The sequence below is a fragment of the Cherax quadricarinatus genome, chromosome 86 (genome assembly GCF_038502225.1).
Source record: "Cherax quadricarinatus isolate ZL_2023a chromosome 86, ASM3850222v1, whole genome shotgun sequence".
Lineage (NCBI taxonomy): Eukaryota > Metazoa > Arthropoda > Malacostraca > Decapoda > Parastacidae > Cherax > Cherax quadricarinatus.
In genome coordinates, this window is record NC_091377.1 from 13,227,916 (window position 1) to 13,253,858 (window position 25,943).

General features: G+C 39.6%; 1 protein-coding gene across 3 annotated transcripts in view; it reads right to left on the reverse strand.

Moving 5' to 3' along the window:
* Oseg4 (intraflagellar transport protein Oseg4) overlaps positions 1-25,943 on the reverse strand; it is a 196,924-nt gene that overhangs the window by 131,345 nt on the left and 39,636 nt on the right. For all 3 annotated transcript variants that reach the window (XR_008409185.2, XR_008409184.2, XM_053797432.2), the window contains exons 6-7: positions 25,579-25,744; positions 12,672-12,820 (exon numbers count right to left, since the gene is read on the reverse strand). Coding sequence is in view for 1 of the 3 variants with exons in the window: in XM_053797432.2 (XP_053653407.1) it covers positions 12,672-12,820; positions 25,579-25,744 (315 nt within the window). In the remaining 2 variants the exon portion in view is untranslated. The remainder of the gene's footprint in view (positions 1-12,671; positions 12,821-25,578; positions 25,745-25,943) is intronic.

Below are 25,943 nucleotides of genomic sequence, written 5' to 3' on the forward strand. Positions count from 1 at the left end.
CATTCTAATCGTAATCATATGCCCAGGCTCAATGCAGGTGCTCGTGGTGATGACGTGCAGGTGTTTACTGCCAATGACATCATGGCATTATGGTGGCATGACAAACGAGATGTCACATTGTTGACAACCATTCACCGTAACGAAATGCAAGACAGTGGCAAAGTTGATCAAGTGACTAATGAATGTATTCAAAAACCAGTGACAGTGATTGACTGTACACAAAACATGTGCTTGGTTGACAAATGTGACATGCAGATTGGCTTTGTTGATTGTGTTCGCAAAAGTTACAAGTGGTACATGAAATTTTCTTCCATCTCATGGACATTTCAATGCTCAATGCATATAATATATACCAAATGAAGACTGGCAACAGACCACCGTATGGTGAATTTTGTTTGTCTGTTGTCAGACAACTCATAATGAAGTACCAGGTAACAACACCTGCTATACAACAAGGTCCTCGAACTCCTCAGGATATACCCAAGCGTTTGAGGAGGGAAGGTGATCATTTCATAATACAGCTTCCTTCAACTCAGAAGAAATTTGCTCAGAAGAGATGTGTTGTCTGTGCACAAACAAAACAATGGCAACAAAGATGCAAAGACACTCAGTTTATGTGTGAGGAATGTAAGGTGCCTCTGTGCATGGTGCCTTGTTTCAAGGAGTTCCACAAGCTCCAGCAGTTCTAAAACCATGTCCAGTGATTGTAAATATGTAAATATGTACAATATATGATAGAACATTAGTATTATACAAGATTTGTGCATGTTTATTGTAGTAAACAAAAGTGGTAAACAATAATATGATAATAACTTTAGTGCAGTTATTGTGTTCAATACAGTGAGTTTATATATACAGTAGACCCCCGACATTCGATGGCATCGACATTCGATAAATCCGACATTCGATGCATTTTAACGCAAAAATTTTGCCTCGACATTCGATATGATTCGTACAAGATGTGTCCACGTGTGGCCTGAACTGCCCCGTGTGTGCCAGTGTTTACAAGCCTGCCAGTATGCACGCATCTAAGGATACATTAGGTACATTCCATATTATCCATATTATCACTGTTTTTGGTGCTTGTTTCTGCAAAATAAGTCACCATGGGCCCCAAGAAAGCTTCTAGTGCCAACCCTGTGGTAAAAAGAGTGAGAATTAGTATGGAAATTAAGAAAGATTTTGAAGGGTTTGGGGCTAACCCTGAGAAGCCTATGCCAGTTGTGGACTCCATTGTGCCTACTTCAAAAATTAAGGAAATGTGTGCAAAGTGGGTTGAACTGCAAACCTTTATGGATGAAAATCACCCTAACACAGCTATTGCAAGCAGGGCTGGATTACCGCATAGGCAAACTAGGCATTTGCCTAGGGCCCCGCGCATTTGGGGGCCCCGCGGTCCAAGGGGTTCAGGGGCTCATCCAAGACTGCGCACATGGTGCAAGTGCAAAGGGGTCCCTACCTAAAAAGTTCAAGTGTTTGGAAAGTAAAATTGATTTTTAAAAATTAATCAAAACAAAAATAAATAATGAAATAAAATAAAATAAAAATAAATAAACCTAACCATAGATGGCAACACTCAACACGCCTTTGTTTACATCAGAACAGCTGTGTTTTCCCGCTAATGGGTGAGTATGGGAGATTCCTCTCCAATTTTCTGTAGTAATTACACGTTATCTAGACTTGTACTGTGACAAATTAACTGAAGTGTTGTTGATAGACATTGATGTGTATGGATAAATGTTTGTTTTCGCCTCTAAATGTTAAGGGAGGTACCTGATAGGGTTACTTGACCAGTAAAGACGCATGGACCAGTAAAGACACATTTTTGGTAAAAATACTATAAAGAAAAACCTAAAAATGCAAACTGACTTCCGTTTGTAGGTTTTAAAAGCACTTTGTCCTGTCTTTAAGTCTTTATCATTTCAATAACAGATCTCAATTGATTGATGTTCTACATCACTTCCGTCGCAAATGCTTAGTTTTCAAGTTGCGACGGAAGTGATGTAGAACATCAATTAATTTACTACATATTTCCCCAGAAACACATAAGCCACATCAGAAAATCATTGGTTGAGTGAAACTGAAAATTGTCTCTGCATTCTTTAATTCTCATGTCCTTATCTATGGTGGTAGGCCATATATCATGCAAAACATAATGATTAGTTTAGTTATGAAAATGGTAATATAAATACCATTGTGCATTGTTCTTATACTCGGTATGATTTCTGTTTAAGTAAATTGGAGATCAAGGAGGATGAATTAGTAAAATATTCGTAGCCCAAATCACTAACCTAATCTATGGTAAAAGTTCTGTATATGACTCCTTTCTGGTAACGTTTTGAATTTTTAGATGCACAGCCAGAGGAAAGGGGGCTACAAGGGCCATATCCCCCCAATTGACAGAAAAAAAAAATTTAATAATTAAAAAATTAATAATAATTGATAATGAAAAATTTGTATTTGCATGATTACAGACAGTGATACATCCTCATTATGGCATCTCGTGAACGTGATGTTGGACGTTCTTATGCGAGTGGGTCACAGAAAAGAAAGAAGAAAATTCAAGAAGAACAGAAAAAGAAAGATGTAGGAAGCTGCAGAAAGATCACAGACATGCTCACGAAAACAGTTTCTGATGTTACCAGTACAGTTGAATCTGCAGATACGTCAGATCATACAGGAAGCCCTCCCTCCATTATTTCTCAGCCAGCATCTACTTCTTTTGTGTCTCCTCTCAATGTCTCAACGGACATTTCATCCACAGGATTTGTCTTAAAAGATCCTGCCTCATGGCCAAATGTAATCACAGATTCTCTACGTAATGCTTTCATTGCAGAAAACTTCAGTCAAACTCTGAACATTGACTTTAGGAAATCAGCAAGGATTTATGATGATGGAAGTCGTCATTGTTTAAAGTCATCTATGTTTTATAGGAAGCTTGCAAATTCAGAAACTGTGAAAAGATCATGGATGGTATACTCTGAAAGCTCAGAAAAAGTGTACTGTTCAGCATGCAAGCTATTTTCTACCAAAGAAAATACCTTCACACAGGGGTTCAATGACTGGAAAAATTCCAAGCGTTTCGAGGAACATGAAAACAGCACCACTCACAGGAGCTGCATTTTAGCCAGTGTATTTCGTGCACAGAAAAAAGGCTTATTGGATTCTCATTTGGAAAATCAAACTGAAAAAGAGCGCACTAATTGGAGAAAAGTTCTAGAAAGAGTTGTTGCTGTTGTAAAATTCTTAGCTCTAAGAGGACTTGCTTTCCGTGGAGAAAATGAGGTTTTTGGTTTGGAAAACAATGGCAATTTCCTAGGGATCATAGAACTGTTAGCACAATTCGATCCATTCTTAGCAAATCATATGTCACGCCTTGGGAATGCAGGAAGAGGCATTGTATCCTACATGTCATCTACTATATGCAATGAATTTATTGAACTGATGACTAAGAAGGTCCTCAATAACATCATAGCAGCTGTGAAAACTGCAAAATACTTTGCAATAAGTGTAGATTCAACACCAGATATTTCACATACAGATCAATTGACATTCATTGTTCGCTTTGTCGACTCCAGTGGTAAGCCTGTAGAGCGCTTTATAAAATTCATTCCTCTTTCAGGCCATGATGGAGAAACAATGATGAATGTAGTACTGGATACTCTGCCTGAACATGATCTCTCTATTATGGATTGCCGTGGCCAGAGCTACGACAATGCAAGTAACATGTCGGGTAAATATAATGGATTACAAGCCCGTATCAAGCAAATCAACCCACTTGCTGAATATGTGCCCTGCTCAGCACATTCTCTTAATCTTGTTGGGTCATGTGCTGTGGAGTGTTGTGTCACTGCAGTTTCATTTTTTGGACTTTTACAAGCACTCTTTAATTTTTTCTCTGCTTCAACGCATCGGTGGAGTATACTCAAGTCAACCATTCATGGAGATGTCATCAAATCATTATCAACAACAAGGTGGTCAGCGCAGCATGATGCAACACATGCTTTGAAAGACAGCTTTGCTGAAATACGTTCTGCTTTGATCCAAATAGCAGAGGATGAAGACCAGACAACAACTACAAGAAGCGAAGCAGCCAGCTTAGCATCAAAATTGGAAGATTTTGAATTGACCTTACTCTGTGTGCTTTGGGACTGTATACTGGAACGGTTAAATGCCACGAACAAGACACTTCAGAAAATTGAAATTGAAATGGCTACTTGTGCTAACCTCTATGCAGGCTTAGTGGAATTTGTAAGCTCACTTCGCAATGATGAAGCTTTTGAAATGTTTGAAGAGAAAGCTAAACTGCTGGTGAAAGACTACAGTTACCGGGCTGATCATCAGCGGTCAAGGAAGAGGAAACGCAATTTTGAAGAGCCAGACAATGAAATTGTGTTGCTACCAAGGCAGAAATGTAAGACAGCTACATACTTCGTTATTCTGGATTCACTGATTACAGAATTGGTGAAAAGAAAAGAAATCTACCAGAATCTCAATGACAAGTTTGGATTTCTGTTCAAAATTACTACTATGCCAGATGCAGAATTGAGAGAAGCTGCATTAAAGTTGCAACAACACCTTTCAGCAGATGTTCAGGACACATTTGTTGAAGAAATATTTCATTTTTCTGGGTATATGAATCAGATTAAAGCTCCACCTGAAAAATGTGCACCCTCAGCTGCTTTGAAACATTTAAGAAATGCAGGTATCTCAGAAACCTTCCCTAATGTTGACATAGTGTATTGCCTTTACCTAACACTTCCAGCTACTAACTGTGAAGGAGAACATTCATTTTCTGTTTTGAAAAGAGTGAAAAACCAGCTCCGTTCAACAATGAGCCAAGACAAATTGTGTAACCTAGCCTTGTTGACCACTGAGTCTGATCTAACAAGAAATATTGATTTTCAGAATATAATTGATGATTTTGCCAATATGAAATCCAGAAAAAAATTTATTTAAGAAGTGCCTGTGAATATAAACAATTCTTTACTTTCTTGAGTTTATATGATTTGATAGTCTTATGCATGATGCAATGATAACAATAATGGTCAGTGATTTATAAAGGGAATAATAGTGCTGTAGTGGTTATGCTGAATATAATAGGTACATGATGTCACTACTTTAATAGCCTAATCTAGTAATACTATGCTGTCTTGAGTTTATTCTCTTTAAAATGAATGATTTAACAAGATAGTTATAATGGCTGTTGGTAAATGGTTTTGGTTGTCTTGATGTACTTTCCCTATTAAATTTAATCTAAATAGCCAGAATGTATTTAATTAGACCTTAAACAGGCTCACACCGACCCCCCCCCCCCAACCCCAAGCTGGAAGGGGTCGCTTCGCTTACCTGTAACTCAAAGGGGCCCCGCCAATCTGAATAGCTTAGGGCCCGGAGACTTCTTAATCCGGCCCTGATTGCAAGCCGTGCTGGTGACTATTACAATGACAATGTTATGGCCCATTTTAGACAAATCTTAAAGGAACGGCGACAGAGGTCCAGCGACTTTCAAGCTGACCCTAGTGGCATTAAAAGAAGGGAAGTAACCCCGGAAAAGGACTTGCTACCTCAAATCCTAATGGAAGGGGATTCCCCTTCTAAACAGTAACAACTTCGACACTCTCCCCTTCTTCCATTCCATCAATCATCACCAGATCTTCATTAAAGGTAAGTGTCAATTATTCTATTGTTATTATTCTATTGTTATTGTTGTTATTGTAATTATTCTATTGCATTAAACTTAATATTTCATGTGGTGAATTTTTTTTTTTCATACTTTTGGGTGTCTTGCACAGATTAATTTGATTTCCATTATTTCTCATGGGAAAAATTAATTTGACTTTCGATATTTTCGACATTCGATAGCTTTCAGGAACGGATTAGTATCGAATGTCGAGGGTCCACTGTATACATTATGTACAGTATTGGTCTCTCAGGCCCCAAATGTTAGTAGGAAAAGAAAAAAATTAGAAAAGAAAAGAAAAAACTACAAAAAACGTTAAATAAAGTACGTAATGCGCTTATGTGGAAATCGTCGATGTTGCCGCCACCACGTCATTTTGGGTCAACTTCTCGGCACTATCTCGGTAAGTACTGATCAGAAAATTTTTTTTTTGTCTTATTACCTTCACAAAAATATACTCTTTAATTCTGTAAGAATTTTTTTTTTTTTTTTTTCAAAATTTCTTGGACACTGGAGCACCACTTCAGATTTTGGCCTTGGACCCTGAAGGGGTTAAATTTGTGTTATGAAGCCACTTTTGCTTGTTTAAAGCTTTCAAACCATCCAGCACTAAACACATACTGTTGTGAAGGTTTCCCTTTCTTCACACACACAGTTTTATAATAAAATAAGGTTTCGTGTCTTATTATCAGAGCATAAAGCAGAGGCCCCTTTCTTTGTTTTTTTTTTTTTCCTCAATCTAAACATGCTGTAACTTTTCCATCTTATTTTAATGTATTGACCAATGACATCTGTTTAGTAAGTCACAATCAGTACCACTTATAGTACAAACTCTTATTTTCTTCTCATAATAATCATAATAATAATAATAATGTTCTATTTTAGCATGACAATATTTATATAAAGATGGGTGACATTTAGTTGTGCATGCAGAGTTTTGAGAGACTTGCTACTCTCGGAGCTTGGCCATGGGTCAGGCTCGTCTGGTGCTTGCCTGGTCAACCAGACTGTTGCTGCTGGGGGCCCATTGCCCCACATATCCATCACAGCCTGGTTGATCTGGCACCTGGTGAAGATACTTGTCCAGTTTTCTCTTGAAGACTTCTACACTTATTCCAGCCATGTTTCTGATGTCTTCTGGTAAGATGTTGAATAGTCTGGAGCCACAAATGTTGATACAGTATTCCCTTATTGTGCCCACCACACCCCTGCTCCTCACTGGGTTTATTTTGCACTTCCTTCCATCTCTCTCACTCCAGTATGTTGTTATGGCAGTGTGCAGATTTGAGACCAGGACCTCAAGTACTTTTCAGGTATTGTCATGTATCTCTCTCTCTCTCTTCTGCTCCAGTGAGTATACATTCAAGACTTTAAGGTGTTCCCAGTAATTTAAATACTTTACTGGCTCCGTGTGAGCCATAAACAATCTCTATATTTGTTCAAGATCTGATATTTCTCCTGCCTTGAATGGGGCCATCAACACTGAGCAATATTCCAAATGAGGGAGCACTAGCGATTTGAAGAGTGCCACCCTTGGCATTATTTCCTTTGTTGTGAAAGTTCTCAATACCCATCCCATCATCCTCCTAGCTGTCATGATCTTATGTTCTTTGAAAGAAAGGTCAGCTGATACTGTATAATTATTCCCAAGTCTTTTACGTGTTCCTTTCATTCCATTTGGTGATCCTCTTGAGTTTTGCAGACAGTGTTCCTTTTGAGTTCTTCATTCTTTCCATACCTAAGCAGCTGGAACTTATCACCAATGAATGTCATGTCATTCTCCACTGCCCAGTGGAAAACCGTTTTCCTGTAATTTTTCAGTGTCTTTTACCTTCGTGACTTTCATGCTATATTAATGTCATTTGCAAGTGATGATACAAAACTGTGATGGGTGTTTTTATCTGTGTCTGCTATGAGGATGAGAAACAGCAGAGGTGCCAGGACAGTGCCTTGGCGAACTGAACTTTTTCCCTCACTGATGCTGGATTTTGCTCTGTTTACTACTACTATTTGTGTTCTGTGTGTTAGGAACCCGAGAATCCATCTGCCTACGTTCCCCATAATGCCTATGGCCCTCATTTTGTGCGCTATCACTCCGTGATCGCATTTGTCAAATGCTATTGCAAAATCTGTGTATATCACATCTGCGTTTTGTCATCTTCCAACGCCTCCGTAATTATGTCATAGCGGTTCAGCAACTGTGACAGGCATGATCATCCTGCTCTCAAACCAAGCTGGTTTGGGTTATGCCAGTTGTGCTCTCCCATTTCATCACTCTATCGAAGATTTTTATGTGGGAAGTTAGGGCTACTGGTCCATAATTTTTAGCTAGTGCTCTACTACCTCCCTTATGCAACAGAGCAATGTCTGCACTCTTTAAGGTCTCTGGTATTTCACCTAGATCTAGGCTTTCTCCAAAGTATACTGAGGGCTCGTGCTAGTGGTACTTTGCACTTCTTCATAAACAGAGCATTCCATGAATCTGGTCCAGGTGCTGAGTGAGTGGGCATGTTATCCATTACTTTTCTGAAATCTATGGGATCTATACCAATATCAGTTAGCTGGTCCGTGCTGCCTTCTGCCGAAGTCAAAAATGTTTCTGCATTCTCTACCTTGCTGTCATTTAGTGGGTTGCTGAACACTGACTCATACTGTTCTTTTAGAATTTCACTCATTTCCTGTTCATCATAAGTATATGAGTCTCCTCTCAATAATGGTCCAATTCTACAGGTAGTTCTTACCTTGAATTTTGCATAGGAATATAAATATTTTGGGTTTCTTGCAATATCCTGTATGGCCTTTTGTTCCCTTTGTACTTCTTCTGTTAGGTATATCCTTAGTTTTTGCTCTAATTCAGCGATCTCTCGGCTAAGGCTCTCTTTCCTCTGTTGCAGCATATTTGTGTTTTTAAGCAATTCAGTAACCCATTTTCTTCTTCTGTACCATCTCCTAAGCTCTTTCTCTATACATAATCTTCTTTTGGGCTTCCTCAATGGTACGTGTTTAATACAGACTTTTTTTCTTTTTTTTTCAACAAGTCGGCCGTCTCCCACCGAGGCAGGGTGGCCCAAAAAGAAAGAAAATCCTCAAAAAGAATATACTTTCATCATCATTCAACACTTTCACCTCACTCACACATAATCACTGTTTTTGCAGAGGTGCTCAGAACACAACAGTTTAGAAGCATATACGTACGTATAAAGATACACAACATATCCCTCCAAACTGCTAATATCCCAAAACCCCTCCTTTAGATTGCAGGCATTGTACTTCCCATTTCCAGGACTCAAATCTGGCTATATAAAAATAACCGGTTTCCCTGAATCCCTTCAATAAATATTACCATGCTCACACCCCAACAGATCGTCAGGCCCCAAATACCATTCGTCTCCATTCACTCCTATCGAACACGCTCATGCACGCCTGCTGGAAGTCCAAGCCCCTCGCCCACAAAACCTCCCTTACCCTTTCCTTCCAACCTTTTCGAGGACGACCCCTACCCCGCCTTCCTTCTCCTACAGATTTAAATGCTCTCCATGTCATTCTACTCTGATCCATTCTCTCTAAATGACCAAACCACCTCAACAACCCCTTTGTATGGTTCTATATTCAGCTTCTCTAGGCACTGGTGGGGATTTAGGTCACTCATGTCTGATTCCCAGGATATGTCTGACAGTTCTTGGTTTATTTTTTCCCAGTCAATTCTATGATTGTTGAAATTAAACTTATTGAACATCCCTTCTCTTACATTATTGTTGTAGTTTCCTAACTCTGAGTTAATACTCATTTGTACTTCTGTGATGTTGTGGTCAGAGTATATTGCTTTTGTAACTGCTATATCTCTGATCAGTTCCTCTTTGTTTGTGAATATCAAATCCAGGGTATTTTCATTTCTAGTGGAATTAGTTACCTGTTGGTTCAATGAGTACTTTTCACACACCCTCAATAGTTCCCTGGTATGTGCCTGTTGACCCATGGTTCTTCCAGGAGGTATGTCTGGTATAACGTTGCTTTGAGACATCTTCCATTTTACATGCAGGAGATTAAAATTTCCAAGGAGTATAATATTTGGTGTGGGATTTTCTAGCCTATCCAGACAGTTATCTGTCATCCTTAACTGATCTGAATTTCTCAGCAGTTGCTGGTGGTGGTTTATATACCAGGATAATTGCCAAACTCCTATTTTTAACTTTAATGACTAGAGCATTTTGAGGAAACTTAAGCCTAACTTAAGACTAGAATATCTCTAGTTGTACAAAAGGTTAATCCTTTCGGATCAAAACAGCAGGCAGCCTCCATCATATGTGCACCATCTAAAGGTACATCTTTTCTAAAATTTCCACTTTGTTTAGTACTGTCATAGATCCACATTTATATTTGTTCTTGACACCTCAAGCATCACTAGTACTGTATTCCTGTTGGGCACCATAGTTAAGGTTAAGGGAATAGATAGAGTGATTGAAATATTAAAAATTGCCTGATAAACACAAACTGCAGAAGGCAGGTGACACTCCCAGAAAAGCATGTGTAGGTGGTGGGGGTGAAAGCAGGAAAGAGCAGTACCTCCCCAGACACTCAGCCCATAGGCTTATGAATAAACAAAAGGGTGGATGAGGGGCTCGAACTGTGGTCCACAAATTGCCAGTCCGACACTCTACCGTCTCAACTATTACAACTTAATTCGAATCTGCAGATGATGTGGCCTTGAGAGATGGTGTAAGAATATAACTACAGCCTCTCCTCACTTAATGATGAAGTTCCATTCCTAAGACCACATTGGTAAATGAATTCATCACTAAGTGAAGAGCATACTATAATGGTAGTGGGTTTGCATCAACCATCTTTGATATTGTTTTAATGTCACCTTTGCAACATTTACGTATAACATTCCTGGTATATTTTTAAATGTTTATACAACAGTGTACAGTGGACCCCCGGTTTACGATCAGCTCTCAATGCGACCAATTATGTAAGTGTATTTATGTAAGTGCGTTTGTACGTGTATGTTTGGGGGTCTGAAATGGACTAATCTAATTCACAATATTCCTTATGGGAACAAATTCGTTCAGTAATGGCACCTGAACATACTTCTGGAATGAAATAATATCGTAAACTGGAGGTCCACTGTACTGTGTATTGTAATAAACAGAATAGAGGAAATTAGCTCTAATATACATTATTTAGGTATGCATACTGGTCAGAGCCCATTGTAAGTCTGAGTCGTCGGTAAACGAGTACATGTATGTTGCCAAGTGAGGAGAGGCTGTACTGCTAAAGCTAATGGGTCAAGGGAAGGAGTTCAGCTGGTTTACAGTTGGTGCCTCTGATGGAATATAATACAGTAAGTATTAATTCCAATTTCTTCCTATTAGAGGCCTGGGTAGTCAAGACGGTAGAGAGTTGGACTGTCAATTTGCCAACCACAGTTCGAACCCTTTGTCCACCCTTCTGCTTATTCACTAACATTTGTTCATTACAACTTAATTTGAGCCCTTAGGCCTATCTTATACTGGAAAGAAAAACTCCATGGAGCTCAGTACCCAGATTTTGCGTGTAACCTGATGCTGTGCAAACCTATGACAGCAGGTTTGCACAGCTTCAGATTACTAATTATTTCAGTCACTACACTGTGCAATATCAAGATTTTTGTTGCTATCCAATTTTTTGTACTTTTTCAATCAAACTGTAATAAAATCAAACTATGTGAAGTCACATTACAAGAGGGTTAACTGAATATATATTTTGTCATTTATTTTTTGACATCCTTACTCTGAGGTACCACCCTACTGCTAGATGTGTCCTGCTTATTCTTTTATTTGTTTAGAGACACTTAACTGTGCATACATACATGCAAACATACATAAATACATGCATACATAATCACAGAATATGTTTATGATTTCATGAGTTATGACTGATACATGCATGCATACATACATACATACATACATACATACATACATACATACATACATACATACATACATACATACATACATACATATAGTGTTTTACAAGGGACAAGATGAATATCAAAATGGTATACAATACCGACAAGTTGGTAAGTAAGACACATAGGCAACATTTAGGCATCTTTATTCTAAAACTTTTCACCTACACAGTAGGGTTCTTCAGTTGAGTACAGAAAGTACTTACTTTCTATACTCAACTGAAGAAGCCTATTGTGTAGGCAAAACACTCTGGAATAAAGATGCCTAAATGTTGCCTATGTATCTTACTTACCAACTTGTTGGTATTGTATACCATTTTGATATTCACTCTGTCAGACGCTACAACACAATGGCATCTTGGTACAGAAGAAAACACCTTGGACAACTTTTTCAAGAGAGAATGGTTGGATCTGAGAGGGATGTGACTTCTCAGTGATTACATTCTTTCTTCTACTACTCTACACCTCTCCTGCAGACAGTACATAAGTCTCCACACTGTCGCTTGTTCTTCACACTGTTTCAGACTATGAAACTGAATTCTTCTCCAGGCTGAGGGACTGACAACCTCAAATCTACATCTTCAAGGGTGATGGACTGATTACATCATCTTCACATCTCCACTTCTCCTGCCTACTTTCTGTACTCAACTGAAAAAGCCTGCTGTGTAGGCGAAACGTTTCGGAATAAAGATGCCTAAATGTTGCATATGTGTCTTACTTACCAAGGGACAAGATGGAGATTTGTCACTGCCTGCTGGTGTAGTTAGAGTTGCTCCATGAAAATGTATCTGGGTTACAGTGAGTGCTCCGCTCAAGAATTCATATGACTGTTAGTAAGTACAGTTGGCAGAAAACCAGACTGGCACATATATAGGTTTATTTAACTTACCCTGCCTTAAATATGTACAGTAACTAAAATTTAATTATTGCACAATAAGAAAATGCTAAGGTATTTACACTGTGCAAAACCTTAGAAAACAGGATAAAACTAAAATGAGTTGAATCAGGATATAATTGATATTATTTAGAAAATCTTACCTCACCAAAAGGAGTATAAAACTGGACAACATTGCAATCCTTCTCACTAGCACCAGAGAGATGAAGAGTGCCAGCCACAGCCATCACACTTCCATTATGATTCCACTGGCTGGCACACACACTCATGCCAGTATCTATTAACACAGGCACTGTTGATATATGGTACTTATTACTATAAAGTTTTAAACAGAAAGAAGTGTACATCATTTTTCTCAACAAACAACAACAAGTACTACTACTACTACAAATTATTATTATTATTATTATTATTATTATTATTATTTTTATTATTAACACGCTGGCCGATTCCCACCAAGGCAGGGTGGCCCGAAAAAGAAAAACTTTCACCATCATTCACTCCATCACTGTCTTGCCAGAAGGGTGCTTTACACTACAGTTTTTAAACTGCAACATTAACACCCCTCCTTCAGAGTGCAGGCACTGTACTTCCCGTCTCCAGGACTCAAGTCCAGCCTGCCGGTTTCCCTGAATCCCTTCATAAATGTTACTTTGCTCACACTCCAACAGCACGTCAAGTATTAAAAACCATTTGTCTCCATTCAATAATAATAATAATCTTCATCTTCATCTTCATCTTCATCTTCTTCTTCTTCTTCTTCTTCTTCTTCTTCTTCTTCTTCTTCTACTTCTTCTTCTTCTTTAACACACTAGCTGTTTTTCCACAAAGGTAGGATGATCCAAAAAAAAGAGGAAACACATTCAATATCATTCATTCAACTGCTGTCTTGCAAGAAGCTGACTTCTAAGTTCAAAAGGCCCTCCAAACTGCAGCATTCCCACCCCTCCTTTAGAGTGCAGGCACTGTACTTCCCACCTCCAGGACCCAAGCCCAGCTAACCAGTTTTCCCTGAATTCCTTCATAAATGTTACTTTGCTCACACTCCAACAGTACATCAAGTTATAAAAAACACTTATCTCCACCCAATCTGATTCAATGCACTCACGCAAGCCTGTGTGATGTTCAAACTCCTAGCACTCACACCTCCATTACCCCTTCCCAACCCTTCCTGGGACCACCTCTACCCTTCCTTCCTTCCTTCCACTCCAGATTTATATATACCCTCTTATTTTATTTATTTATTTATTTATTTATTTAATAATTTGAACATATATACAGAGGTACAAAAAAATACAGGCAAGAGCAGCATGCCAAAGCCACTTGTATGCATAGCATTACGGGCTGGCTTAAAATTAACTTAAGATTAACTAAGCAATGATGTAATCAGTGATAAAACATTATTGTAAACAGATAACAATAAAGCACAAATGAGTATTACAAAGACAGGTCATATGGTTGCATGCATTGCTGTACATTCAGTAGAATGGAGTATTCTGTTAGGTAGTGTATTTAAAAAATAACAAAGTTAGATTGGGTCTTAGGTTTAACATTTTTTTTTTTTTTTTTATTGTCACACTGGCCGATTCCCACCAAGGCAGGGTGGCCCGAAAAAGAAAAACTTTCACCATCATTCACTCCATCACTGTCTTGCCAGAAGGGTGCTTTACACTACAGTTTTTAAACTGCAACATTAACACCCCTCCTTCAGAGTGCAGGCACTGTACTTCCCATCTCCAGGACTCAAGTCCGGCCTGCCGGTTTCCCTGAACCCCTTCATAAATGTTACTTTGCTCACACTCCAACAGCACGTCAAGTATTAAAAACCATTTGTCTCCATTCACTCCTATCAAACACGCTCATGCATACCTGCTGGAAGTCCAAGCCCCTCGCACACAAAACCTCCTTTACCCCCTCTCTCCAACCTTTCCTAGGCCGACCCCTACCCCGCCTTCCTTCCACTACAGACTGATACACTCTTGAAGTCATTCTGTTTTGCTCCATTCTCTCTACATGTCCGAACCACCTCAACAACCCTTCCTCAGCCCTCTGGACAACAGTTTTGGTAATCCCGCACCTCCTCCTAACTTCCAAACTACGAATTCTCTGCATTATATTCACACCACACATTGCCCTCAGACATGACATCTCCACTGCCTCCAGCCTTCTCCTCGCTGCAACATTCATCACCCATGCTTCACACCCATATAAGAGCGTTGGTAAAACTATACTCTCATACATTCCCCTCTTTGCCTCCAAGGACAAAGTTCTTTGTCTCCACAGACTCCTAAGTGCACCACTCACTCTTTTTCCCTCATCAATTTTATGATTCACCTCATCTTTCATAGACCCATCCGCTGACACGTCCACTCCCAAATATCTGAATACATTCACCTCCTCCATACTCTCTCCCTCCAATCTGATATTCAATCTTTCATCACCTAATCTTTGTGTTATCCTCATAACCTTACTCTTTCCTGTATTCACCTTTAATTTTCTTCTTTTGCACACCCTACCAAATTCATCCACCAATCTCTGCAACTTCTCTTCAGAATCTCCCAAGAGCACAGTGTCATCAGCAAAGAGCAGCTGTGACAACATTTATGTGATATAATTGTGAGAAACATTTAAGTTATACAATTTATAAGGTTCAGTTATTCAGTATTTATTTGGTTTTGGGTGAGTAAGTGATCCTATTTTGTTCCATCCTCTCTAAATGCCCAAACAATCTTAACAACCCATTCTCAGCCCTTAGAATTATAATTCTGGTAAGCCATACCCCGGTCGGGATTGAACCCGCGGTCAGAGAGTCTCAAAACTCCAGCCCGTCGCGTTAGCCACTAGACCAGCTAGCCACTGGAGTTTTGAGACTCTCTGACCGCGGGTTCAATCCCGGCCGGGGTATGGTTTGTTTGGAATCGTGTCATTACGATTTCGTGAGTCATAATTCTGGTAACTCCACACCTTCTAATCTCCAAACTCTGAATTCTCTGCATTTCATCCACATCACACATTGCCCTCAAACACAACATTTCCACTGCCTTCAGCCTCCTCCTTGCTGCAATGCCCAAAACCCAAGTTTCACACCCATATAAGAACATAAGAACATAAGAACGAAGGAACACTGCAGAAGGCCTACTGGCCCATGCGAGGCAGGTCCAAGTCCCTACCGGCTTAAGCCAATGCACCCAACCTAGTCAGGTCAGGTCACATTGACTCAAGGGAGGAACACGGCAACCGACCCGTTAGCACAAGCTATCAGGTCTAACTCACACCCACCCACATCTACTCATGTATTTATCCAACCTATTTTTAAAGCTACACAACGTTCTGGCCTCTATAACGGTACTTGGGAGTTTGTTCCACTCATCCACAACTCTATTACCAAACCAGTACTTTCCTATATCCCTCCTGAATCTGAATTTTTCCAACTTAAAACCGTTGCTGCGAGTCCTGTCTAGGCTAGATATTATCAGCACACTATTTACATCCCCTTTATTTATTCCTGTCTTCCACTTATAAACCTCAATCATATCCCCCCTAATTCTACGTCTTTCTAGAGAGTGCAGTTTCAGGGCCCTTAGTCTATCCTCATAGGGAAGGTTTCTGATACATGGGATCATCTTTGTCATCCTCCTTTGTACATTTTCCAGAGAATTTATATCCATTCTGTAATACGGTGACCAAAACTGTGCAGCATAATCTAAATGAGGCCTAACCAAGGATGTATAGAGTTGAAGAACAACCTGAGGACTCCTATTATTTATGCTTCTTGATATGAAGCCAAGGATTCTATTAGCTTTATTGCGAACACTTATGCACTGTTGTCTTGGTTTCAGATTACTGCTAACCAGAACTCCTAAATCTTTTTCGCAAACCGTAATATTAAGATCTACATTATTTAGTTTATATGTGGCATGGTTATTGTCCTGTCCAACATTTAGAACTTTGCATTTGTCTATATTAAACTGCATCTGCCACTTCTCCGACCACTGCATCAGTCTATTCAAATCTTCCTGGAGTGCTCGAATGTCCTCGTCAGAATGAATTCGACGGCCTATTTTGGTGTCATCGGCAAACTTGCCGATGTCGCTCTTTATGCCCTCATCTATGTCGTTTATGTAGATTGTGAACAGCAGGGGGCCCAACACTGACCCCTGTGGAACACCGCTCGTGACGCTTCCCCACTCTGATTTCTCCCCATTTATGCAAACTCTCTGCTGCCTATTTGTCAACCATGCCTCTATCCAGGAAAAAATTTCTCCTCCTATTCCATGTGCTTTAATTTTCCTCAATAGTCTCTGATGTGGGACCCTGTCAAAAGCCTTACTGAAGTCCATATACACAATATCATATTCGTTACCATGATCTACCTCCTCAAATACCTTAGTGAAAAAAGTTAATAAATTCGTAAGGCAGGAACGTCCCTTTGTAAAACCATGCTGAGATTCGTTGATTAATTTATGCTTTTCAAGGTGGCTACGAACTGCCTCGGCAATTATTGATTCCATAAATTTTCCCACTATGGAGGTTAGGCTTATTGGTCTATAGTTCGAAGCTAAGGACCTGTCACCTGTTTTGAAAATAGGTATCACATTTGCCATTTTCCACTTATCTGGCACCATGCCAGTTTGTAGTGATATGTTGAAAAGATTAGCCAAAGGTGTGCTAAGCTCCTCTTTACATTCCTTTAGAACCCTTGCATACAGTTCATCAGGGCCTGGGGATTTGTTAGGTTTTAATTTATCTATTTGCCTAAGGACCATGTCACTTGTGACCCTAATAGTGCACAGTTTATTATCGTCCTGTTCTACATAATTTATCATTACTGGAATATCACTGGTATCCTCCTGTGTAAAAACTGAGAGGAAGTATGTGTTAAAAATTCTACACATTTCCTTATCACTGTCAGTGAGCTGACCCGAGGAACTTTTGAGTGGGCCTATCTTGTCCCTGATCTTACTTCTGTATACCTGAAAGAATCCTTTTGGGTTAGTCTTCGATTCTCTTGCAACTTTAACCTCATAATCTCTTTTTGCTTTTCTAATTCCCTTTTTTATTTCTCTCTTTAACTGAATATATCGATTTCTTAATTGCCCCTCTCCTCTTTTGATTTGCCTATATATGCCTCTCTTTTGACCAATCAGATATTTTAATCTATTGTTCATCCATTTAGGATCATTTTTGTTTGATCTGATTTCCCTATTTGGAACATAATTTGACTGAGCAGCTAGAACTATGCCCTGGAAAGCATCATATCGGCAACCATCACCACCTACCTGACCCCTAGTCAAGTCATTCCAGTTCAGCCCACCTAAGTAATTTTTCAGTCCTATGAAATCAGCCAAGCGAAAGTCAGGGACGGAGACTTGATTGCCATTATTAGGGGAATTCCATGATATGTTAAAACTGAGTGATTTGTGATCACTCTCCCCAAGCTCATCATTAACCTCAAGATTATTAATTAGTGTTTCCCTACTGGCAAGAACCAAGTCAAGGAGGTTATTTCCCCTAGTTGGCTCTGTCACAAACTGTTTTAAAAAACAATCCTGGATCGTATCAAGAAAGTCACCCGACTCTAAATTTCCTGTCAAATTGCTCCAGTCAATCTGTCTATAGTTGAAATCTCCCATTAGCACAACATTTTCGTATGTAGATGCCTTACGAATTTCGTCCCATAGAAGTTTACTGCACTCCCTATCAAGATTTGGGGCCCTGTAAATCACACCCAAAATTAGTTTTTCTCGGCCCTCGAGAAGCTGTAACCAAACAGATTCAGTGGCTGACGCTTCTAATTTAATATCTTGTCTAACACAACAATTTAAATTGTCTCTGACATACATCGCTACTCCACCACCTTTCCTGTTGACCCTGTCAGTGTGGAATAATTTATAGCCTTGTATGTGACATTCAGATGGCATCTCTCTATCTTTCAGATTGAGCCAGGTCTCTGTTATAGCAATAATATCTATGTTTCCTGCACTTGCAATTAATCTTAGCTCATCTATCTTATTTCTAACACTCCTGCTATTAGTATAGTAAACCTTAAGGGAGCTAGTCCCTTGCTGCCCTCTGCTGTCCCCCTTTGTTTTCTGACCTGTTCTATTGTCTTTATTTATAACTTCATGCTGAATGCCTTTTATACATTTACTGTTTCCAACCCTAGTGTTGCAACCTGCTTGTTTCCCACACACACCCATACCTCTATCTTCCATCAGTTTAAAATCATAGGCATTTCACCAATGGCCTTCTCAATCGAGTCTGCAAGTGCTACCACCCCTGCCCCAGAGAGATGTACCCCATCCCTTGCATACATATCATGTTTGCCATAAAAGTTGTTCCAGTTGTCAATGAATGGGATTGCAAGTTCCTTGCAGTATCTGTCTAGCCAGCAATTTACACCAATTGCCCTAGACAACCATTCATTTCCTACTCCCCTTCTAGGCAAGATGCTACATATGATTGGGATCCCTCCCTTAGACTTAATGAAATCTATAGCTGACCTGTACTTATCTAGCAGCTCTTCTCTCCTACCCTTCCCAATATCATTTCCACCAGCACTGAGACAGATAATGGGCTTGTTCCCATTACCTGACATGATATTATCCAGTCTGTTGACAATGTCCCCAACACCAGCTCCAGGGAAGCACACTCTATCTCTCATCTTCTTATTCCTATTACAAAAAGCACGGTCAACATATCTTACCTGAGAGTCACCAACCACAAGAATGCGCTTACCTTCATTAGCAGGGGCAGTAGTACCCTTACCTTCACTGGCCACTGAAGTACATTCATCCTGGAGAACAGAGAAGCGATTTCCTACCTTCAGATCTTCACTCTTAACTTTCCTTACTCTGATGCGCCTCCCATTACTGTGAACAACTCGCCACTTGTAGCAGGTGCTGGGCTGCACCTCACTGCTGGTACCCGTTGCTACCTCCCCACCTACAGCCTCCTCACAGTGAGAGACAGACTGCACCTCACTGCTAGAAGCCTCATTCCCCACATCTCCAACCACCTCACACTCTCTCCCAGGCCCATTGAGGTGGACCTTCAGCCTCCTAATCTCCTCCTGGAGAAGCAAGACCTCCTCCTTCAACTCTCCAAACTCAGTTTTTAAAACACTGCAGAAGCAAGCCATGCTTTGTAACCGTCCACGCTAATCCCCAAAGCAGCTCAGGGTCTGTGACCTCACGTGACGACTGACCACTGAACACTGACGACTGACCACTGAACACTGGCGACTGACCACTGACCCTTATCTGCCTCCATGGATAAGGTCATCTCCACAGCTGTGTATATAGTATATGGGAGCACAGTAAGGTGATGTAAGTAGTGTGTATGTCATCACAATAGTGTGAGGCACCTCACTGTGCTCTCTCTATATAGACTCATCCTACTTATCTAGGTTTTATTTGTTTGTGACTTAACAAAGCCCACTGTCTGGTCAAAACATCATCAATAAAGGATCACGTTATAATGCATTTCTCTCTCTTACCCCAATACAAGCAAAAAAAAAATCCATAAAATTAGAAATTTTTTTTAAAATAGTTCTTAAGGAACACAGTGCACAAGAATAAGTAGCACCCACATAATGTCAATACATGTGCAATTAAGTTTATCATGAATCTGACCAGGAATTCTTACTACAGTGGACCCTCGGTTTTCATGATTAATCCATTCCAGGGAGTCTGACGAAACCCGAAAATCACGAAAACCAAAGTAATTTTTCCATGTAAGAAATAATGTAAATCCAATTAATTCATTTCAGATATCCAATAGTATTAACAAAAAATACATTTTATAGAGAATAATTATAGTTTTACATACAGAAAACAATGAGAAATAAATATAAAGTACAAATGAAATAGATAAATGAACATTTAAATCACTTTTACCTTTATTGAAGTCTTTTTGGCGCATGGAAAATGGCGAGGAGCGGAGAGGGAGGCGAGTTTATTGTTTGTTAACAGAACAAAATGCTTAAATATGATGCTAATATCAACTCTATGGCTTATTTATCTATCACAATTCATCTAATATGACATAAACAATATTAATAACATAGAAACATGATATATACTCTAGAATGAATAAAATATGTCATTATGTATGTGAGGAGTGGTGGTGGAGCTGTTGTTGTTGGGTTTATCAGGGCCACTGACAGCATAAGCCGCACATATAGCGGTGGTGGTGGCAGCAGCAGAGGCCACCACCACTATTCACACTGAAACAATGTACGTAATTTATAAATAAGAAATATTTACACATTAATTTATAAGAAATATTTACACATTAATTTATAAATAAGAAAGATTTACACATTATAAATAAGAAATCCTAGGTAGTAGGTTGGTAGATAGCAACCACCCAAGGAGGTACTACCATTCTGTCAAGTGAGTGTAAAACAGAAGCCTGTACAGCAGTACCTTGATTTACGAGGGCCCCAACTTAGGAGTTTTATGAGCTACGAGCCGTCGCTCGATCAATTTTTTGCTTTGAGTTGCGAACCAAAATCCGAGTTACAAGCGAACTTCGGATATGCCGCCACTCGCAGGAGAGAGGAAATGTCAAAAACCTCAGTAATATGCAAAATTCTTTCAATTTTGATACCACTGGTAGTGTCATCCTGCCAAAATGTTCTATAACATATGCCCTAAGTAAAGAGAAACAATTCTGGAACGTGCAATACATGGGCGGCAGGCTGGCTGATTTGCTTTGGCTGTCTCTATCTCCTTCTGTCTGTCTGTATCTATCTCTGTCTCTGTCTATCTGTGTCTCTATCTCTGTCTGTCTATCTCTATCTCTGTCTCTATCTCTGTCTCTGTCTCTATCTCTATCTCTTTCTATCTCAGTCTCTGTCTATCTCCATCAATCTCTGTCTATCTCTGTCTCTATCTCACAGGTATGTAAAGTAAAAGGACACAAGTGCAACTAATGTGACATTTAATTGTGGCAACGTTTCGCTCTCCAGGAGCTTTATCAAGCCATTACAAACAATACATGGACACAGAGGGTATATAAAGGCTCAGAGTGAGGTGCAATACTAATGAGGTACCATTTCGATGTTCACTAGTGGTAGTAGTAGTAGTAGTAGTGACAAAAGTAACACAATATGGTAGAGCAATTAATTCGTACATGAGTAAAAGGATATAAAAGCTATTACTTTGGTAACATAAAAATAGGTTGGACAAATATAGACTGGAAAGAGGCAGCTTGTTTCAGTGTTCACTCTCTGTAATGTGCTTTGTGTAGTATAACAGGAGAGACTATGTGATGGCAGGGTTTACTGTTTTCAGGAGGATTCTTGCTAAGACTTCGGAGATGGTGAAGCTGCCGTTGTTTTGTCTAATTGTATTCGAAACAGCGATCAGTGCTGATTCGAGGCACTTGCGTCTGCGGAAATTAGTTTCTTTGATCACTAATTGGGCGTCTCTGAATTTCATGAGATGATTGGTGGAATTTCGGTGTTGTACACAGGCGTTGTTCAAGTTATCGTTCCTACATGCGTAAATGTGTTCATTGAGGCGGGTGTCGAGGTTTCTTGCTGTTTCACCTACGTAAATCTTGTCACAGCCTCCACAGGGTATAGTGTAAACTCCTGCATTGACTGGTTCATGGTGCTTGGATTTTGTCCTGGTTAGATCCTTTATTGAAGTGCTAGAAGCGATGGCGACTCTGGTGTTAGCTTGTGAAAGTACTTTTGAGACGTTCAGTGCAACCTGGCTGTTGGGAAGAATTATAACTTTGTTGGGAGTGGTGTTGATGCGTGGAGAATTAATGATCTGAAGAGCTCTTTTCTTGCAGTCTTTGATGAAAAAGGAAGGAAAATGTAACTCAGTGAATGTTTGGTGAATGTATGTACATTCCTCGTCAAGAAACTCAGGACTACAAATTCGGTATGCTCTTAGGAAAAACCCGATGATGATGCCTCTTTTGGTCTGGATCGCCGGTTCAACTGCGTTGAGCCTTGCCTGAAGATTCCGTACATCAAAACGTTTGGGAGTTATTACGAGGGCGTCGTCCACGTAACGTAACCAAGTGATGCTTGAAGGGATGATGTTGGCGAAGTGTTCGGACTCTAGGTGTTCCATGTATAAGTTGGCTAGGACGTCACTGATGGGGGACCCCATTCCCATGCCGTAGGTTTGTTTGTAGAGCTTGTTATTGAAAGAAAAACAGTTGAAATTAACACAAGAGTTCAATCAAGTCAACAAAATCTCCGGGAAGTAGAGGAAGATTAAGGTCCTGATTGACTTTACGTCGTAGAACCTCGATGGCTTTTTTGGTAGGTACTTTTGTGAAGAGGGAAGTCACATCCAAACTGCTTAGTTTCTTGTTACGGATGGAGAGGTTACGGATGCTGCCTCTTTCCAGTCTACATTTGTCCAACCTATTTTTATGTTACCCAAATAATAGCTTTTATATCCTTTTACTCATGTATGAATTAATTGCTCTACCATATTGTATTACTTTTGTCACTACTACTACTACTACCACTAGTGAACATCGAAATGGTACCTCACTAGTATTGCACCTCACTCTGAGCCTTTATATACCCTCTGTGTCCATGTATTGTTTGTAATGGCTTGATAAAGCTCCTGGAGAGCGAAACGTTGCCACAATTAAATGTCACATTAGTTGCACTTGTGTCCTTTTACTTTACATATTGTCGGTAATTCTACCAACTTTATTACAATCTCACAGGTACACATAAATACAGTTATACATAGTGTAAATTACCTAGGATAACCCACAAAATCCAGACAAAGTGTAATACAGTACTATGCTAGTAGATGTAAGGCATAATGAGCATGACTGGCAAGTAATACACATTTTCACTTGTTCAGGAATCAGATGTGATGACTCTGCATTGTGTGTAATACCTGCTGGTTCATGAGTGCCTCTCTCTCTGAGACAGAGACAAGAAGAGAGACAGGGAGACAGAAACACAGGCAGACAAAAAGACAGATAAGCAGAGACAGAGATAAACATAGAGCTGGACAGACAAATAGACAAAAAAACAAACAGATAGACAGACATGCTTATTTGTAACAGGGAAAAATATATCCATGGCAGTGCATGATCATCAAATGTCACTCCACGAGTGACACTCCACTGGCAGTGGAGTGACAGATAGAAACAAACAGATAGACAGACATGTTTATGTGTAACAGTGACAAAGCCAAGGCAGTGCACAATGAGTGTCACTCCACCGGCAATGGAGTGACGCTCATCTTACACGGTGCTTCAAGGGGTTTCATATATACTCCAGCATATCTGAAACATTGCTGGGACCTGGCAAAAAAGGCAAAAATCATTTCTTATTTATAAATACATTTTTCTTATTTAAAAACCCATAACAAAAAAATTGGAGTGGTTTTTTGGGGGCTGGAACGGATTAATGGAATTTCAATTACTTTCAGTGAGAAAAATTTATTTGATATATGAGCAAATTGAGTTACGAGCTGGGTCACAGAGTGAATTAAACTCGTAAGTCAAGGTACCACTGTACTTGTTTTACATGCTCGTAGGATTGTTAGTGTCTTTTCTCTGTCTCATAAACACACAAGATTTCAGGCACATCTTGCTACTTCTACTTACACTTAGGTCACACTACACATACATGTACAAGCATATATATATACACTCCTCTGGGTTTCCTTCTATTTTCTTACTAGTTCTTATTTTTGTTTATTTCCTCTTATCTTCATGGGGAAGTGGAACAGAACTCTTCCTCCGCAAGCCATACGTGTTGTAAGAGGCGACTAAAATGCCGGGAGCAAGGGGCTAGCAACCTCTTCTGTATAAATTACTAAATTTAAAAAGAGGAAATTTCATTTTTCTTTTTGGGCCACCCTGCCTCGGTGGGATATGGCTGGTTAGTTGAAAGAAAGAAAGAAGAAATATTTACACTTACCTTGGAGGAGATGCCAGCATTAGTTTAGGGTGGTGGAAGATACAAAGGCAGAGTATGTTGTCAAGTGGCCCTATATACTTCCAACAACATTGGAGGAGTTAGTTTCGTGTCCTTTTTCTATCACTTAATCACTTAACTTACTTGCTACACTGTTAATGCTACACTTTATCACTGGCTGGCGCTATAGCCTTTATCATCTCCTGCTGCTTTAGCATCATACATATCGTAGAATCACTGAAGAAGGCACATTCTCTCCTCTCTCTTCCTCCTCCACTTTCGTATGTTGTTACGAGTTCTTTCTTGAATTCTATCGTGTTTCTCACCTTCTTTACCATAGGGCTGGCACTAGGAGCTTCCTTTGGGCCCATGGTGGCTTATTTAGCAGTTACACACAATAAACAAGAGCAAAAACAATGGATGATTACGAAATGTTTCGTATGACCTCTCAGGGTTATGTTCACTCGCCGAGAAACAATGCAAGACTTAGAATGCGAGTGGGAGGCTTTGTGCATGCACAACCACTCAGATGTGTTCCGTACAACCAACGAAAACAATCCTATATTTTTACGAAAAAAGCCGGGGATAACTGAAAATCACAAAAACAGAGCCTAACGAAAATGGAGGATCCACTGTACATCATCTTTGAAACAGCACCGAAAATATGGAAATAAAAAACAAACACTGCACAGGTATTGGGTATTCTCATTATAGTGAAGCTAACGAAACAAGCAAACTGGAGAATCTATGCTCATGTTGCTAATAATAATAGTAAATTTGCAAGCACATTCTGATAAAGAAATCTGTTATCTTTAAATGATTACCGGTTAGCTGGACTTGAGTCCTGGAGGTGGAAAGTACAATGCTTATGCTTTCAAGGAGGGGTTTGAATATTTGCTGTTTGGAGGGACATCTTAACTGTCGTATATGTGCGCCTCTGGCAAGACAGTGGTAGTGTGAATGATGATGATGAAAGCATTTCTTTTTTCGGGTCACCCTGCCTCAGTGGAAGACAGCTAGCATATTAAAAAAAAAGTCTTAAAGTTTCTTACCATGCTTCTAAAATTGTAAAGTTCAGTACTGAGCTTTAGTGTAATGAGTTTATGCAACTATAAAACACTAAAGTCACTTACTGTCATCACTCTCATTACGCATTATCTGCATTCTTCCATTATCATAACATATGGCTAGTGTGGGACAGTCTGGTTCAAAATAGCCATTACGTCCATTGTACCACGATAGCCCAACAACGATAGCTCCTAATCCCATGCTGCCTAAACACTGGATGTTTAGCCTGCTCTGAAATACAAAAAAAAATTTATTACAGTATGAGGTCTAGTCATGGACCAGTCTGAGGGGGCGTTGACCCCAGCAACACCCTCCAGGTATACTCCAGGTACCTACAGTCCCATTTTTCAAAACTTATTTAAAAATCCTTGGTAATATTACACTCTTAAATTTTTCTCATTCTAACAGTTAATTAAAAATATTATATGAT